Source organism: Zea mays, chromosome 5 (genome assembly GCF_902167145.1).
Source record: "Zea mays cultivar B73 chromosome 5, Zm-B73-REFERENCE-NAM-5.0, whole genome shotgun sequence".
Classification (NCBI taxonomy): domain Eukaryota; kingdom Viridiplantae; phylum Streptophyta; class Magnoliopsida; order Poales; family Poaceae; genus Zea; species Zea mays.
This window is the reverse complement of record NC_050100.1, coordinates 68946764-68964972: the sequence shown is the minus strand read 5'-3', so window position 1 is coordinate 68964972 and position 18209 is coordinate 68946764. Positions and strand designations below refer to the sequence as shown.

At 48.3% G+C, this 18209-nt stretch overlaps 1 protein-coding gene across 1 annotated transcript; it reads left to right on the top strand.

Annotated features, from left to right (window-relative positions):
* Window positions 1-154: 154 nt before the first annotated feature.
* Window positions 155-1231, top strand: LOC100276292 (uncharacterized). Its single transcript, NM_001150116.2, has one exon. It carries the CDS (start codon window positions 159-161, stop codon window positions 810-812), a length of 654 nt encoding a protein of 217 aa, NP_001143588.2. The 5' UTR covers window positions 155-158; the 3' UTR covers window positions 813-1231.
* The last annotated feature ends 16978 nt before the right edge of the window (window positions 1232-18209 follow it).

The following is an 18209-nucleotide window of genomic DNA, read 5'->3' as shown; positions in this document are numbered from 1 at the left end:
GAGAAGAGAAGAGAGGTTGCATTGCTTGCACGCTTGATCTTTCGACCGACCGCCTGTGCGGCTGGGAGCAAAGCACCAGGCACGTGACCCTGCTAGTAGTGCTGGCTGCTTGCTTTCTACAAGCTAAGTATATAAGACATATCATCTAGCACGTACGCATGCTAGCTGCAACAATGTACTATCACAATAAGACGAAGATGCCACCACCACCTTGCTCTTGCTTCTCTGCTGTCTCTGTTCCCTTCTCCTCCTTCAAAACCATAACAATGCTCCTCCTCCTCCTCCTCATCCTTCAGCAACTGTCTGCGGCTGCGGTTGCAGGGATGGCCACCACCAAGCTTGGGTTGTCTGACGTGGTAACCGACACCTGCGACAGATGCAGCAAGAGCAATCCACAGGTGAACTACACCCTCTGCGTCTCGTCTCTGTCGTCGGACCCCGAGAGCAGGCAGGCGGACCTCCACGGTCTCGCCATCATCTCGGCCAAGCTGCTGAGGTCAGGCGCGGTGGCCATGGAGGCCAAGATGGCGGACCTCAGCAGGAAGGAGCGCCCATGGTCCCCCCGGAGGTCCTGCCTGGACGCCTGCGTCGGGGTGTACCGCAACTCCCTCTACGACCTCGGCAGCTCCATCGTAGCCATCCAGGAGAGGAGGTACGCGGACGCCAAGACGTCCATGAGCGCCGCGGTGGATGCGCCCGTCACCTGCGAGGATGAGTTCAAGGAGCAGGGCTTGGAGCCACCCATGAGAGCGGAGACCAAACGCCTGTTTCAACAGGCGGTCATCTCCCTCGCAATCATCTCCCTGCTATGACTATGGGTGTGTTTGGTTTGGCTTTTGGCTTTGGCTTTTGCCCCCTAAAAGCCAAAAGCCAACCAAAGGGCTGGATCCAGGAAGCAGCTTTTTCTAAAAGCCGACTTTCTCGTAGTGCAAAACTGAAAGCACCCCTAGACCTGCTTTTAGTGGCTTTTGGATGGTACTGTGAAAACATATATCGAAGAACTTTTAACGACTTTTAGTGGTTTCCACCAAACGATTTTTAGCTTTTAAACAGCACACAGCCTACAGCAGCTTTTTCCACAGCTCACAGCCCACAGCAACTTTTTCCACAGCCACAGCCCAACCAAACAGACCCTATGACTATATATATTATTGCTTCTTCGATCGATCTCTTCTCTTATGTTGATGTCGTGAGTTATCTCTAGATATATATATGTCTCATATGCTATGCATGATGTTTGATCTTATCAAGTTACAATCCGAATGAGTATAAATTATTACTACAGAGAACATAACCGAGATGTCATGTACCATATCCCTTCATAATACATGTGGGCTAATCCACCAGCTGTCAGATGTTTAGTTTCTATATGCTTAATGAATCCTATATGATGTGATGAGCACGGCAGCCTGGTACGAGGCCCGGTTTTTTGGCCCGGCCCAAGCATAGCACGGCCCGGCTGGATTCCTGCCCGGGCCGGCCCGGACCAACTAACCAGGCCGTGCCTCGGCTGCCGGTTGCGCCCGCCGGGCGGCACGGCCCGGCCCGCCAGAAAACGGCAGGCACGGACCGGCCCGGTAACAGGGAGCGGGGCATAAGCCCGGCCTCCCTCTCCCACTGGCCACTCCGCCACTCTCCGTCTCCGATGTCCGCTCTCTCAGTCCCTCTCGCGGTCTCGCCTCTCGGCCTCTCCGTCGCTCCTCGCTCCGCCTGCTGCTCACCGCCTCACCGTCGGTCGTTGTCGTAGTCTCTGCCGGATCTTCGTCACCGGCCTCCTTCCATGCGGCGCCCCTCTCCAGACTCCGGCTCTCCATCGGTGAAATCCCTAACCCTAATCAGAAATCCCTAACCCTAATCTCCGCTCTCCGGACTCCGGCTCTCCCTCCCGCCGTCCCGCGTCATCGTCTCTGGCTCTGGGCTGCGGCTTGGCAGATAAGTCCCTCTCCGGCTCTCCCTCTCCAGTCGGCCATCCCAATCCCTAACCCTAACCCTAATCTCCTCTTCTCCGGCTCTCCCTCTCGCGTCGTCCATCGTCGTGCACTTGACCCTCGTCTCCGGCTCCGGGCTCCGGCTTGGCAGGTATGTCACTCTTCCTCACCAGTCCCCACTCCCCAGTCGGCATTCTCTAAACCTAATCTCCTCTTCGCTGCTTGCTTGTGGACTTTGGTAGGTCGTCGGACAACTACGTGGTCGTGCTAGTTCCGCCAGTGCCGTCGAGGTACAGTGCCGAGATAGAAGTGGGTTATGGATGACGACGACGACGGTCGGTACCCTAGAACCATCAACGAGGAGCTCGTTGAGTTAGGGCAGCTTCCTGATGACGTCGATGACATGGGAGATCCTGCCGCTGCCTTGTTTGGTGTCGATAACACTCATAATCATGGGCCGGTAAGTGATGTTGCTGGCTCTAATGAACTTGATTCATTGACTTCTTCTAGCACCGGTAAACATCGATCTGCTGTTTGGGATGACTTCACTAAAGTCACAGAAAACCGTAATGGTAAGAAGGTGCGCATTGTAGGTATTTGCAAATTTTGCAAAGCTAGGTTGAGTGCTAATTCTAATGCTGGCACTGGACATTTGCTTAGGCACAAGAAATCATGTAAAAAGAAGTCTGATCATGCTGCTATGGTTCAAACTAGACTAGCTTTGAACCCTGATGGGTCTTTTAGAAACTAGGAATATGATCCTCAAGTGGCTAGAACTGAGCTTTGTCGTTTGATTGCTAGACTTGATCTTCCTTTAAGGATAGCTGACACAGATGCTTGGGATGATTACATTCAGCATGCTCACAACCCTAGATATGTTGGAGTATCTAAGTTTACAACTGCTAGAGACTTGGTTAAGTTATACAATGAAAAATTAAAGAACTTAAAAGATGTTGTTTTTCCTACTATGTCTTCGATTTGCTTGACTTCTGATTTATGGTCTGGTAATGCCAAGGAAGACTACATTACTGTTGTTGCTCATTTTGTTAATGCTGATTGGGAGTTAAAGAAGTGTGTGATAGGCTTTAAATTGAGCCAAGTGTCTCATAATGGTGTTAACATTGCTGAACGCATTGCTTGTGTGATTCAATACTTTGGCATGATTGATAAAGTGTTCTCTGTTACCTTAGATAATGCTTCTTCTAATTCAACTGCCATGCTCACATTGTCACCTATGCTTGTTGGTTATTTGGGTGCTGAAGTTGATCCAACAAATACTAGTAACAAAACTTATAGTGTGCTTCATCAGCGTTGTGCCTATCACATTATTAACTTGATAGTGAAATGTGGCTTGAAAAGGCTTAAGGATTATTTAGATGTGTTTAGGACTGTGTGAGGGACGGATATCCCCCGGGTCCACTAGAAGGCTGAAAGACCCTGCGAAAGGCCTTGGGCCCAATGTTTCGCAAGGCCATTTCATGGGCCTGGGGAGGAACGTTTGATAAGGCGGATTGACATAAGATTGGATCAACGCAAGCCCAGACGGCCTGATGAATTTGAGCGATGACCGCAGCAGTGATCCGACCTTCCCGTACAGTGTCCTCATACATCGGAACTGAATGGGGATAAGTCGGCGGAATTATAGGAAGATAGGCTCAGTCGGTTCACTATTACTTAGGCTCACGTTGTTATCATATCCGCATGTAATGCCCCACAGTCGAGTATATAAGGCCTAGGGGGCATCCCCTCAAAAACATATCTCACTACTTAGCCATCTACTCAGTTCTCTAACATCCCTGATACTAGAGAACCCCCTTGTAACCCGCCACACAAAGTATCCGCGCCAGGACGTAGGGTATTACGCATCTCAAAGCGGCCCGAACCTGTACAAAATTGTCCACTATCTCTCGTGCATCTGTTACGAACCATCGAGCTACAGTCGGTAACACCGTCCTACTCCAAAAGGCACCTTGAGGGGCAACCCTAGGTGCACGGTCGGACCCAAAACACCGACAGCTAGCACGCCAGGTAGGGGGTGTGTCACTGATCCAAGCTAGCTCAATGGCCATCACTTTCCAGCACAAGATCGTCCTCCGCCCCGGGTCCATGTTTTGCTTCGGAACCATTTCATCCGTAGCAGATGAAGAAGGAACTCTACAACGCATCACGGATCCGCCGGAGAGAAAGCCTTCCTCAACAAACTCCGGAAAAACCAGAGCGAAGCAGGAAAAAGCGCGACCTCCAGTGCTCCGAACAGAGACTCCCTCCTGCAAGCCAGGGGCAGAGGGTCCATCTACCCGGAGAACTCCGCTGTGCACCTCTTCCACAGAGACATGGACAAAGATCACTAGGGGAAAGGAGGCGAACAAGGTCAAGGATCATCAAAATGCTCTTCTGGTACCTCCACCCTCAAAGGAGAATAGAAAGAAGCTCGTCACGAAGACAGTTCCATTCTACCCCGACGTCCTCTTCATCGGGGGAAGAGAGGAATCGACTCCCATCTCCGACGATGAACCAACCGTGCCAGGAGAAGAACCTCTTCAGCGGGAATCTCGCCGACGAAGGAACCGACGCCGAAATATTCGGCGACATCACGAAGCCGGAGAGCAGGACCCGACGCAGCCCGTATCACAAGATGAAATCTCGGAGATGGGAGAAACTCTAGAAGGACGGGTCTTTAGAGAAAGAAGGAATTCCCGACGACGTGATCGTCGGCAAGCTCAAGAGCAGGCTGAGTAGGAAGCGAGACAACGCCGAAAGAACCCTCTTTTCGGACGGAACCTGAACCCCGACTTCGCCCGAGCCATGAACACACCGAGTGAGGTCGGTGGGGTATTGGCTCGGATAGCCGATGGCCTCCCCCGGACTCCGGACGCCGAGGGCTATCGGCGGCTGCTCACTCGGGCAGCTAAACATCTTCTACCTCTCGCTCATCCTCTGAGTGATCTACGACACGCCATCAACAGTCGACGGGACGCACGGAGCTCCATCAACGCTTCGCGCGAACGATGACACGAGAACGAGATTCAGCGCCGAGAAGAATATGATCGGGGCCACGACATCCCTGCACGGAGTCAGGCCACCAGAATTGAATCGGCAACAACTTCAACCGGCGACACAACTCGGGGATGGTCGAGGCACCACGACAACAACTCCCCTCCCCGGGATAGACATCATCATCGCCGACAGGAGGACACGTGTGCAGTATCGGCGCTCACTCCACGTCTTAGGGCCATTCAATGGCCCCCTAACTTCAAAGTCTCCAACGTCGACAAGTACGAGCCTAAGCAGGATCCGGGAGGCTGGTTGGCCGTCTACACCACCGCCGCCCGAGCCGCTGGGGCAACCGAAGATGTGATGACCGCATACTTGCCCATCGTCCTCGGGCAGGATGCGCTGCAATGGCTACGACACCTACCCCGACATTGCATCGATGACTGGAGCGATTTCAGTCGGCGTTTCACCGCCAACTTTCAATCTGTCTTCGACAAACCGGCGTAGCCATGGGATCTCAAATCCATCAAGTGCCGAGGGGACGAAACTGAGACGGAACCTCCCAAGTAATTAGGCCCACCTACAGTTGTCCTTGTCTAACAGACATCAGACACCCTGTAGATGTTCCTAAATCACTTGACAAGTTCGGTATCTTCTTTCTTACCTTTCCAGGAACGTTTCACCCGTCTTGCAGAGATTACAGAACATCGGAGATAAAGAAATGCGGAAGCGATTACATAACTTACATTTATTTAAAAAGTAAGATCAAGTTACTTATTACAGACCAGAGTTATCCTAGGAGTGCATAGTAATATTATTACAATACCAAGGGAGGTAAAAACTCCTCCCGATAAGTTCTTTCACAAAAGTTCTATATGGAGGACCAAGTCCTCCCGCGGCTTCACTCTTGTTTTTCCTCCTTTGGAACCACCTTGGAGCAAAAGCAACAAAAATTTGTCGCTTCCTCACCTAAAAACAACGGAGGGATAAACCCTGAGTATGGAATTACTCAGCAAGTCTTACCCGACTAAAGAAAAGACTCTCAAGGGTATGCTGGTTAAGGGAGTCAAGGTAAGGCTTTTCAATAATCAAAAGACTCTGTTTTGCAGAAATGCTTACTAAAGTGGATCCTTAAAAATCCAGTTTTATTTGTCAAGTTAAGTAGAATTACCTATAACTAGAGTTCTTTCTACCCTAGTTCAATCACTGGTCCTGCACTAGCCAATTTCTTAAAAAAACCCCATCATCTTTAGTGGATTGCTACGTGTAAGTCAGTGACCAAGTCTTCATAAACGCGAAGGTACGGCGATCCGAATCGATTATACTCAGCTGAGGATCTCCAATCACACGACATATGTAGCACTTAACTCTTGCATATGTCAACCCGCCACCGGGTTTCTTAAGACCAGATCAGGTTCACGCAAACCGAGAGCACAGATACACCACCGTCCAGCCTCTTGCTACGGAGGGTACACGCTACTCTCGCCACCGCTCCACGCCCATTTCGTGTTACCTTATTCTGGCCTTAGTCTGCCCGAGGCAAGGCTTACCCATGACGAGGCATGTGACCAGTTAAAGGGTCCCCGGTCAGCAGGCCTACATCGAGACGGTCCTTAATCGACTCAGACGGAGACACTACACCGAGACTCTCTTCTCGTGCAAGTCACCCGCCCGGTCTCAGCTTAATCATTAAACCCAAAAACTTGGTACCTGGCAGAGGTACATCTTTTCCGATGTCGAATCCATCACGGCCGTGATGGATTCACCATCAAGTTTTATTTTCGAAAACACCCTCCCACTTTGCCAATCATCTTTTGTAAAACAAATCCTTTTGTTTTTCTAAAGCAGTACTAAGCATAGAAAAACCTTTTTGTAAAATCAGGGTTTCAAGGAAGGTAATCAAGTTCAAGGAAGGTAATGCAGGAATTGTTTAAGCATTCAACTCCTATCACCTAATGCAGCAATCAAGTGAGAAAGATTTTAAAAACATCAAGGAAGGTGGCAAATGCACCGGGGCTTGCCTTCGTTAGTAGGTGAGTCAGGCTCGGTCCCATAGATATCGAAGTAGAAACAATTCCCGGCCTGAGAATCCGAAGGTGGTGGTGTCTTCTCTTCGGTCACTTCAATCTCTTCTTCGTTTTCTAAATATAACCATATAGGTATATATATATATATAAGAATGAATGCCATGTAATGCTCATGAGAGTGCAAAGATAATAAAGATTTATTAACTAAGTCTTGAATACAACTTTCCTTCACGGAACTCCGAGAACTTAGGGTTTCCGGAGTCAGTAAAGGAGTTCAAAGGGCAGGGGGGTTTTAGGTTCTAAGTATTAAACAAGGTCCAAATCAACCCAAATTCTACCCATGGCTTCTAAATATTGTATAGAACTCATGTAAAAAGTTTTAGCAATTTTGGGATTATTATCTATTTTCTAAAAATCCAGAACTAATACTTTAAACTACTTTAAATGTCTTAAAATTCCTTATTTAATCTAAAAATCATGAAACTATTTTTATTAAATTCTATGGAAAATAAGAAGTCTGATAAAATTGGTTTCACAATTTTAGGATTTTTCTGCAATTTCTTATAAATTTCTAAAGTCGCACTGAAAAAAGAAAAAGAAAAGGATTGAACAGTGTTGGGCTGGTTCTAGCCCAGCCGACCCAGTACCAGGGGAAAGCGCGCGCGCCCGTGCCCTGGCGACTTTGCACAGAGGCCCTCAGGGTTTGGCTAATCAAAACTGGCTTCTCTCACTGTTACACTGTGTCGCTGACAGATTGCAAAGAAGCCCCTGCAGTTCTAATTCTTCGCAGAGGGAGGTCCCTGACGACGGCGCACGCGGCCGAGCTTCGACAAGCTCGTAGGCCGGTCGATTGGGGCAACGGCTAGGGTTCCTGAGCGGCGGACATCAAATCGGACCTATCCCGAGCATTTCCCCTAACCTAATTTCATCTATGGCCAACTAATGAGCTCTGGCCACGACGACCGCGAGCGGAGCTAAGGGTTGATCGCGTTCCCGGCGATTAAGGGGGGACTTAGTTCAATTGGGTTGGTCGGTGAGCATCACAGGTACACGAGAGCACTCAAACGAGGGAGCAATTGGTATGAACTAACCTGAGCTGAGCTAGCCGCAGCGAGGTGTGTTTCACGGCGGCGGAGACCGAAATTGGGGGAAGTTTGAAATTGGTGAGCTCTGGAGGACGATTGAGGGTGGGAGTGGGGGCTCTGGTTTCATGATGAGGTAGCGCAACTGCCCGCGCCATCAATTTATAGAGGGCATCAACGGTGGCCGGGAATTTGGAGAAGGACGCGCGACGGCCGGAGGTGAAGAAGAACGCGGGTGCGGTGAATTCGTGTCCACCGTCGTGGCAACCTCACCGGCGTTGAGAAGACAGTGGGAGGGAGTCACGGCGACGCGGTGGAAAGGCAGAGCCACGTGGCGCAAGGCCGGGAGGTGGTGGTTCACCGGCGAGCCTATCGTTCCAGCCGCAAAGCGGAAAGGGAGGCCACGGTGAGTCACCGGAGTGACCTCCAGCACACCGGCGGCAGAGATTCTTTTACCCGAGAGGTTATCCACTAGCCACAAGCGCGAATCCGGACGGCGGCAGCATGAATCACGACGAAGGTCGTCGGCGGTGAGCTGAGCTGGTGTTCTGATCCGATCGGCTACTGTACCATGGAATTCCTCATTCAGATGAACTGATAGCCCGATTTGCAGAGCTATTTACTCCCATTTTTGTGTAATAACATGATCGACACTCTTTAGCAAAGTTATAGTCCTAAAATCCAGCTACAACACTGTTATAGCAATACTAAGCAAATTCTTGCTCAATCATGCATTCATTCATGTCCAAACTCACTGTAGTTGCACTGTCAGTCTGAAATTCAGAATTCAACCAGCCTGACAGCCCATCTTTGGTTGAAATTTTCTCCAATTTCTTTTCAATAACTATGCTTACACTCTTAAGCAAAGTTGTTCTCCCTTGTTAGGTCTACAAGTTTGATGTGGTGACCTAGGGCAAAAACCCTTTTGTTTAGAAGTTACAAGGTCACAAAGATGAGCACAGTACACTGAAATTCAAACTTAGTCAAAAGAGTTCAAATGTGGCTCTTTTGCAAGTAAGTCCAAAACTCAGGGTTTGGCTTGTAAATCATCCTAAATGTGAACCATGTGACTTTATATACTTTAACATAGTAGTTTTGACACTTTAGTCCAAATGTGCACAATTTTTGCACATAGGCCCCCTAGGGTTTGGATTTAGGGTTTTCCAGGGTTCAAATGGGGTTTTTGGTATCTCAGGGGTATAAATGTGATTCAACTTTATTTTTGGGGACATTTTATGACTATTTCCCTAAAGCCTTTAGGTTTTCTCAATTTGGGTTAGGTCTTACCCCTTTAATCCCTATTTAGGGTTAAGTTCCCTATCCAGGGTTCTATTTGCAAAGTGCTATAACAATACAACTTGTTTGAAATTTTTGCCTAGTGAATGCACTCTAGGTGTGTCAAACATATGCTATGCCAATGCTTATGATGCCATGCTCAAGTTTTAGTTACAGTAACACCATGGGTGTTACAGAAACTCTCCAGTCATACCTCAAGAGATTTCAGACCATGAGAAATCGAATCCCCAAGGCCGCGGAAGCAGTAGTGATTGAGGACTTCTACCGGGGATCTAATGGCTCGGCCTTCGTCCGAGCCATACTGCAAAAGGCGCCGACTACCTCCGAGCAGCTGTTCCGGGAAGCCGACCTCTACATCATCGCCGACGAACGAGCTCAGAACCTCATCGGAGGAGCAAAGCCTGCACCGGCGGCACCACGACGCGACACGAACCAACAACCCGACAAACGTTGGGAGAAGAGGCCTCGTGAAGAAGTCCACGCCGCCGGACCACCCGCCTGTCGCGCCCGAGGAGCACCCCGCGGAGGCGAACATACATTGGACGACATCCTCGACGCCCAGTGCCCATACCACAAGGACATGCGCCACACCCTCCGGAATTGCAGGGACTTCAAGCATTCCGTTGGGAACGACCGACCTTTCCAACCTCTACCACCTCCCCCACCTCGAGGAGGACTCGGAGAACCTCGACAGCCTCAACAGCAGGAAGGGGGAGGAGGCAGAGCCTTCCCACGCGTCGACGGAGAAGTCAACGTCATCTTCGGCGGACATGGGTCGCAAGAAAGCAAGAAGCAACAAAAGCTCAACGACCGTCAGATACTGGTGGCGACCACTGGTCCTCCTGCCCCGTATCGATGGTCCGAACACCCGATCACCTTCACTCGGGCGGATCAGTGGCTCAACTTCGATCACCCAGGCAAGTACCCGCTCCTCGTCGATCCGGTGATTCGAGAAAGCAGGGTAAAGAAGGTATTAGTGGACGGGGGAAGCAGCATCAACGTCACCTTCCCCCAGACGCTTCAAGACTTGGGAGTTCCCCTCAAAGAGCTCCACGAGTCAGACACTCCTTTCTTCGACATCGTGCCAACTGAAGGAGAATATCCACTCGGACACATCTACATGCCGGTCACCTTTGGAACTCCGGAAAACTACAGAACCGAGTTCCTAAGGTTCGAGGTGGCGAACTTCGACTGCGGATACAACGCCATCATCGGCAGGCCTGGATTGGCGAAGTTCATGGGCATTCCACATTATACGTACATGATATTGAAGATGCCAGGACCACAAGGAATCATCATTGTGCGTGCTGACTTCCAAAGCACCGCAGAATGTTTTTGAGTGGCCATTCAGGCGGCCCTCACCACCAAACCACCGGCGACTTCTTCTGCGCAGGCGAACTCAAAGCCTGGGGAAGACCTCTCAGTACCTGCGAATGAAGCTCAAGCTGTGACCTCTATGCGGCCGACTGAAGAAACCAAGAGAATCAACCTCGGGTTCACCGACAAGCGCAAGACTGCCATCATCAGTTCCAGCCTGGATGACAAATAGGAAGGCGCGCTCGTCCAGTTTCTGCAAGATAACCGAGACGTATTCGCATGACAACCTGCGTATATGCCAGGAGTCCCGAGACAACTGGCCGAGCACAAACTGAAGGTCTATCCCCAGCCGAGGCCGATCCAACAAAAATTACGTCGTTTCACGCCCGACAAGAGAGAAGCCATCCGTGTAGAGCTGGCTCGCTTGGTCGCGGCAGGATTCATTAGAGAAGTACTACATCCCGAGTGGTTAGCAAATCCTGTTCTTGTACTCAAAAAGAATAAAGTGGATTGGCACATGTGCGTCGACTATATGGATCTCAACAAACACTGTCCGAAGGATCCCTTTGGACTTCCTAGAATAGACCAGGTGGTAGACTCGACCACCGGGTGTTCTGTGTTGTCCTTCTTAGATTGCTATTCTGGGTATCATCAGATCAGCTTGGCAAAAGAAGACAAGGAAAAAACAGCATTCATCACCCCGTTCGGGGCTTTCTACTATACCTCCATGTCGTTCGGCCTCAAAAATGCTAGAGCGACTTACTAGAGAGCCATTCAGACATGCTTAGCCGACCACTGGGGCAGGCGTGTGGAAGCTTATGTGGATAACGTGGTGATCAAGACAGAAAACTCAGAAAATTTTATTGAAGATTTACAGCTGGTCTTCAACAGTCTGCGGCGATATCGATGTAAGCTTAATCTTGAAAAGTGTGTCTTTGGAGTACCAGTAGGAAAATTGCTCGGGTTTATTGTCAGCCACCGGGGAATTGAGGCTAATCCAGAAAAGATCAAGGCTATCATGAGAATGGAGGCACCGCGATCACAGATGAAAGTACAAAGACTTACTGGATGCATGGTAGCTCTAAGCAGGTTCATATCAAGGTTGGGAGAAAAAGTCCTACCGTTCTACAAGTTGCTCAAGAAGGTAGACAAGTTCTAGTAGACTTCAGAGGCTCAGGAAGCTCTAGATGCACTGAAGAAATTCCTGACAACACCACCAGTGCTAAAACCGCCGCGCCGAGCCACGCCGAGTCAACTGGCCGAAGATCTACTGTTATACATCTCTTGCATGACTCACGTGGTGAGCACCGCGTTGGTAGTCGAGCGAGCAGAAGAAGGACATGCATACCCAGTACAAAATCCCGTCTATTTCATCAGTGAAGTTCTGGGACCCTCGAAGAAGAAATATCCTCAAGTTCAAAAACTATTGTACGCAGTACTTCTAACTGCACGCAAGCTCCGTCACTACTTTGATGACCACAAAGTCATAATAGTCATTGGATTTCCAATAGGGGATATTCTCCACAACAAAGAAGCCATCGGAAGAAAAGCCAAGTGGGCCTGCGAGCTGGGAGCTCACGACATTGAGTTTCGACCTCGCACTGCAATCAAGACTCAAGCATTAGTTGACTTCGTATCATAATGGACCGAGCAACAAGTGCTAGATAACCCGGAGACTGCAGAAGTATGGCAGATGTATTTTGATGGCTCGTTAAAGCTGCAGGGGGCAGGCACAGGAATCCTCTTCATTGCACCTGGAGATGAACAACTCAAATATGCTCTTCAGTTACTATTCTCAGCGTCCAATAATGCAGCAGAATATGAAGCTTTGATTCATGGACTGAACATTGCCATATCACTGGGCATCAAGAGACTGATGGTATATGGAGATTCACTGGTGGTCATAAGTCAGATAAACAAAGAGTGGGATTGCTTGAATGATTCCATGGGCAAGTACTGCACGGCCGTCCGAAAGCTAGAGGACAAATTCGAAGGGCTAGAATTCCATCATGTGGAGAGAGATCGCAACGCGGCAGCAGACGCGTTGTCAAAACTAGGATCCAGTCGGACTCAGGTCCCACCTGAAGTTTTCGTCCAAGAGGTACCACACCTGAGTATTTCTTTAGATCGGGCAGAAGAGTACAGTGTTTTGAACCAACCAGGGTCAGATTCTGATGACTGGAGAGAGCCAATCATCAGATATATAAAGAATGAAGAGGAGTCGGATGACAAAAATGCAGCAGAACGCATCGCAAGGCAGTCAGCTCACTACACTCTCATTGGGGAAACATTATACAGAAGGGGCGCGACAAGAGTCCTCATGAAATGCATTCTTTCGGCTACTGGGAAGCAACTGCTAGATGAGATCCACGCTGGGCAATGCGGGATACACGTAGCATCCAAGACTCTGGTTGGGAAGGTCTTCAGGTCTGGTTTCTACTGGCCAACGGCAAAGAGTGACGCAGCCGAGTTAGTCCAGAGATGTGAAGCTTGTCAATACTTATCAAAACAACAACATTTAACTGCACAGCAACTGCAAACCATACCCGTAACATGGCCATTCGCGTGCTGGGGACTGGATATGATTGGACCCTTCAAGAAAGCTCAAGGAGGATACACTCATGTACTGGTTGCTATTGACAAATTCACTAAGTGGATAGAGTGCAAGCCCATTGCTTCTCTAACTTCAGCTAAGGCAGTGGAATTCATACAAGACATAATATTCAGGTTTGGAATACCGAATAGCATCATAACTGACCTGGGATCCAATTTCACTAGTTCAGAGTTCTTTGATTTCTGCGAACAAAAAAGCATCCAGATCAAATATGCATCGGTGGCACACCCAAGAGCCAACGGGCAGGTAGAAAGAGCCAACGGAATGATATTGGAAGCACTCAGAAAGAAAGTCTTCGACAAGAATGAAAAGTTCGCAGGAAAGTGGATCAGAGAGTTGCCGTATGTGGTCTGGAGCCTAAGAACTCAACCTAGCCGAGCTTTGCATGGAAACACTCCCTTCTTTATGGTCGGAGGCAGTGCTACCTGCTGATCTCAAGTTTGGGGCACCAAGATTGATCTTCGAAAACATAGCTTAAACTGAGGCCACTAGACTGGAGGATGTTGATATACTAGAAGAAGAACAATTGAATACAATGATTCAGTCAGCCAGGTACCAACAAACTCTAAGGCGCTACCATGATAAGGCCATACGGCATCGATCCTTCGCAGTGGGAGATCTTGTCCTTCGCCGAATTCTAACGGGGGAAGGACGTCACAAATTGTTGCCACTATGGGAAGGACCATTCATAGTAGCAGAAGTCACTCGGCCTGGATTATATCGTCTTACTCAAATGGATGGCAGGGAAATAGGGAACTCATGGAATATAGAGCATCTCAGGAAGTTTTACCCCTAGCTAGATTTCAAAAGCTATTGGGACGGCATTGTATTCTGTAATTGGAAAATACACCATCAATAAAAAGACTTCATTCTCAAAGGCACTCGAACTGTTTATTGTCAATCTGCATGCTTACTCGACTCAGGGTGACCACTATACCCTACTAACGGAGTAATCGACTTAAGTTGGCGATGACTTAAGGCAGTGTGACATGCTCACGCTTACTTAACCCAGGGTGACCACTATACCCTATGAACGGAGCAATCGACTTAAGTCGGCGATGACTTAAGGCGGTGTGACATGCTCACGCTTACTTATGAAAGGGAAATGTGCCCTTGGGCCATTTCTAAGTATTTTGGTGATTGAGTGTCAACACAAGTGCTTATATGAGAATCAATGCCTATGGTTGAACAAAGTGCAAATCTACAACAAAGGTATGTTTCTAAGTCTTAGTACATTGGTTTTGTGTACTAATATATTTGTCTAAGTGTTAGAAACAGATAGAAGAAGAGAAGAGAAGACTTGGCTGTGTACAGCCAAGGGGCTGTTTCGGTCTGGGGCACCGGACTGTCCGGTGGTGCACCGGACAGTGTCCGGTGCGCCAGGCTGCCTCGGCCGAAGAGGCCGCTCTCGGGTTTTTCTCCGGCGACTTCGGCTAAAATTCACCGGACTGTCCGGTGTGCACCGGACTGTCCGGTGAGCCAACGGTCGGCCGGGCCAACGGTCGGCCGCGCGATCGGCGCGCGACACGTGGCCGAGCCAACGGTCGGAATGGGGCACCGGACTGTCCGGTGTGCACCGGACATGTCCGGTGCGCCAACGGCGCCCAGATCTGCAGCAGAAAGCAACGGTCGGATGAGCTTTTTATGGAAACGAATCGGGCACCGGACAGTGTCCGGTGTGCACCGGACTGTCCGGTGCGCCCGACGACAGAAGGCAAGGATAGCCTTCCAGATGTGTTCTCAACGGCTCCTAGCTGCCTTGGGGCTATAAAAGGGACCCCTAGGCGCATGGAGGAGTACACTAAGCATTCCTACAACACTCCTAAGCACCAAGACATCGATCTCGCGCATTTGTTTCATTGTGATAGCATATAGAGCTCTTGTGGAGTTGTGAACTCTTTGAGTTGTGTTGCGAGCTCTTGTTGCGACTTGTGTGCGTGCTGTTGCTCTGATCTTTTGAAGTCTTGTGTGTGTTGCTCATCCCCTTCCTTACTCCGTGATTCTCTGTGAACATCTTTTGTAAGGGCGAGAGGCTCCAAGTTGTGGAGATTCCTCGCAAACGGGATTGAAGAAAGAAAAGCAAGAACACCGTGGTATTCAAGTTGATCATTGGATCACTTGAGAGGAGTTGAGTGCAACTCTCGTCCGTTGGGACGCCACAACGTGGAGTAGGCAAGTTTTTGTACTTGGCCGAACCACGGGATAACCACCGTGTCATCTCTGTGATTGATTTCTTGTGGTTATTGTGTTGTGACTCTTCTCTAGCCACTTGGCCATACTTGTGCTAACTCTTAACAAGTTTTTGTGGCCTAAGTTTTGAAGTTTTACAGGATCACCTATTCACCCCCCCTCTAGGTGCTCTCAATTGGTATCAGAGCCGTTCTCTTCAAAAAAGGGACTAACCGCCCGAAGAGATGGATCCTAAGGGGAAGGGAATTGTGATCAACGACAAGGAGAAGGAGTCCTTCGTCAACGAGCCAAGGGATGACAAGTCCAACAACTCGGGCTCGGGCCACAAGCGAAAAGATGGGAAGAAGAAGAAGACAAGACGCATCAAGGAGATCGTCTACTACGACAGCGATGAGTCCTCTTCTTCCCAAAAGGACGACGACCACGACAAACAAAAGACGGTTAACTCAAACTTTTCTTTTGATTATTCTCGTATTCCACATAGTTCGAATTCACATTTGCTTTCCATTCCTCTTGGTAAACCTCCACACTTTGATGGGGAGGACTACGGATTTTGGAGTCGCAAAATGCGTAGTCATTTATTCTCTCTCCATCCAAGCATATGGGAGATTGTAGAGAATGGAATGAAATTTGATAGCTCGGATAGCCCTATGTTTATCAATGAACAAATTCATAAAAATGCACAAGCTACTACTGTTCTCTTAGCATCTTTGTGCCGGGAAGAGTACAATAAGGTGAGCGGCTTGGACAATGCCAAGCAGATATGGGACACCCTCAAGATCTCTCACGAGGGGAACGACATCACCATGCTCACCAAGATGGAGTTGGTGGAGGGCGAGCTTGGACGATTCGCCATGATAAGGGGAGAAGAGCCAACTCAAACTTACAACCGGCTCAAGACCCTTATCAACAAGATAAGGAGCTACGGAAGCACGCGTTGGACGGATCACGACGTCGTCCGCCTAATGCTCAGGTCATTTACCGTTCTTGATCCTCATCTCGTGAACAATATTTGTGAGAATCCCAGGTACACGATGATGACGCCCGAAGAAGTACTTGGAAAATTCGTGAGCGGGCGGATGATGATCAAGGAGGCAAGATACGTCGACGACGCGTTGAACGGTCCACTCCACGAGTCTCAACCCATTGCTCTAAAGGCAACAAGGAGCAAGGAGTCGCTACCTAGCAAGGTGGCGCAAATTGAGGCGGCCGGGCTTAATGATGAAGAAATGGCTCTCATCATTAAGCGCTTCAAGACGGCACTAAGGGGTCGCAAGGAGCATCCCAACAAGACCAAGACGAAGGGGAAGCGCTCATGCTTCAAGTGTGGTAAGATTGGTCACTTTATCGCTAATTGTCCCGATAATGATAGTGACCAGGAAAAGAAGAGTGGAAATGGGAAAAGAAAAAGAATTACAAGAAGGCCAAGGGCGAGGCGCATCTCGGCAAGGAGTGGGATTCGGATTGCTCCTCCTCCGACTCCGACAATGAGGGACTCGCCGCCACTGCCTTCAACAAATCGGCTCTCTTCCCCAACGAGCATCACACTTGCCTCATGGCAAGGGAAAAGAAGGTAATCACTCGTAATGCTAATACTTATGATTCTTCTAGTGATGATGAATCTAGTGAGGATGAAGTAGATTATTCATGTTTATTCAAGGGCTTAGATAGATCTAAGATAGACAAAATTAATGAATTAATTGATGCCTTGAATGAAAAGAATATACTTTTAGAAAAGCAAGAGGATTTGTTATATGAAGAACATGATAAGTTTGTAGAGGCTCAAAAATCTCTTGCATTAGAAATTAAGAGGAATGAAATGCTTGCTTGTGAAGTGTCATCATGCCATGATTCTATTTCTAACTTAAAGAGCATAAATGATGATTTAAATGCTAAACTAGTAGAAGCAAATAAATCCAACTCTTGTGTTGAATATGTTGAAGTTTGCACTAGGTGTAAGGATATTGATATTAATGCTTGTAGCGAACACTTAGTTTCTATTTCAAAATTGAATGATGAATTAGCTAGTCTTAATGCTCAACTTAAGACTAGCAAGAGTAATTTTGATAAACTAAAATTTGCTAGGGATGCCTACACGGTTGGTAGACACCCCTCAATTAAGGATGGGCTTGGCTTCAAGAGAGAAGTCAAAAACTTGACAAGCCATAAGGCTCCTATCTCCGCCAAGGAGAAAGGGAAGGCTCCTATGGCTAGTAGCACTAAAAAGAACCATGCCTTTTTGTATCATGATAGAAGACAAACTAGAAATGTAAATAGAAGTTATGATGCTTTTGATTCATATGTTTATGATTCTCATGCCATGTTTGCTCCTAGTTCTTCTTATGTGTATGATAGAAACGTTACTAGGAGAAATGTTGTTCCTAAAAGAAATGTTGCAAATGTTCATAGAAAAGTAGTGAATGAACCCTCTACAATTTATTGTGCTTTGAATGCTTCCTTTGCTATTTGTAGAAAGGATAAGAAAATTGTTGCTAGGAAGTTAGGGGCAAGATGCAAGGGAGATAAAACTTGCATTTGGGTCCCTAAGAATATATGTGCTAACCTTGTAGGACCCAACATGAGTTGGGTACCTAAGACCCAAGCCTAAATTTGCCTTGCAGGTTTACGCATCCGGGGGTTCAAGCTGGATTATCGACAGCGGATGCACAAACCATATGACGGGGGAGAAGAAGATGTTCACCTCCTACGTCAAGAATAAAGATTCCCAAGATTCAATTATATTCAGTGATGGGAATCAAGG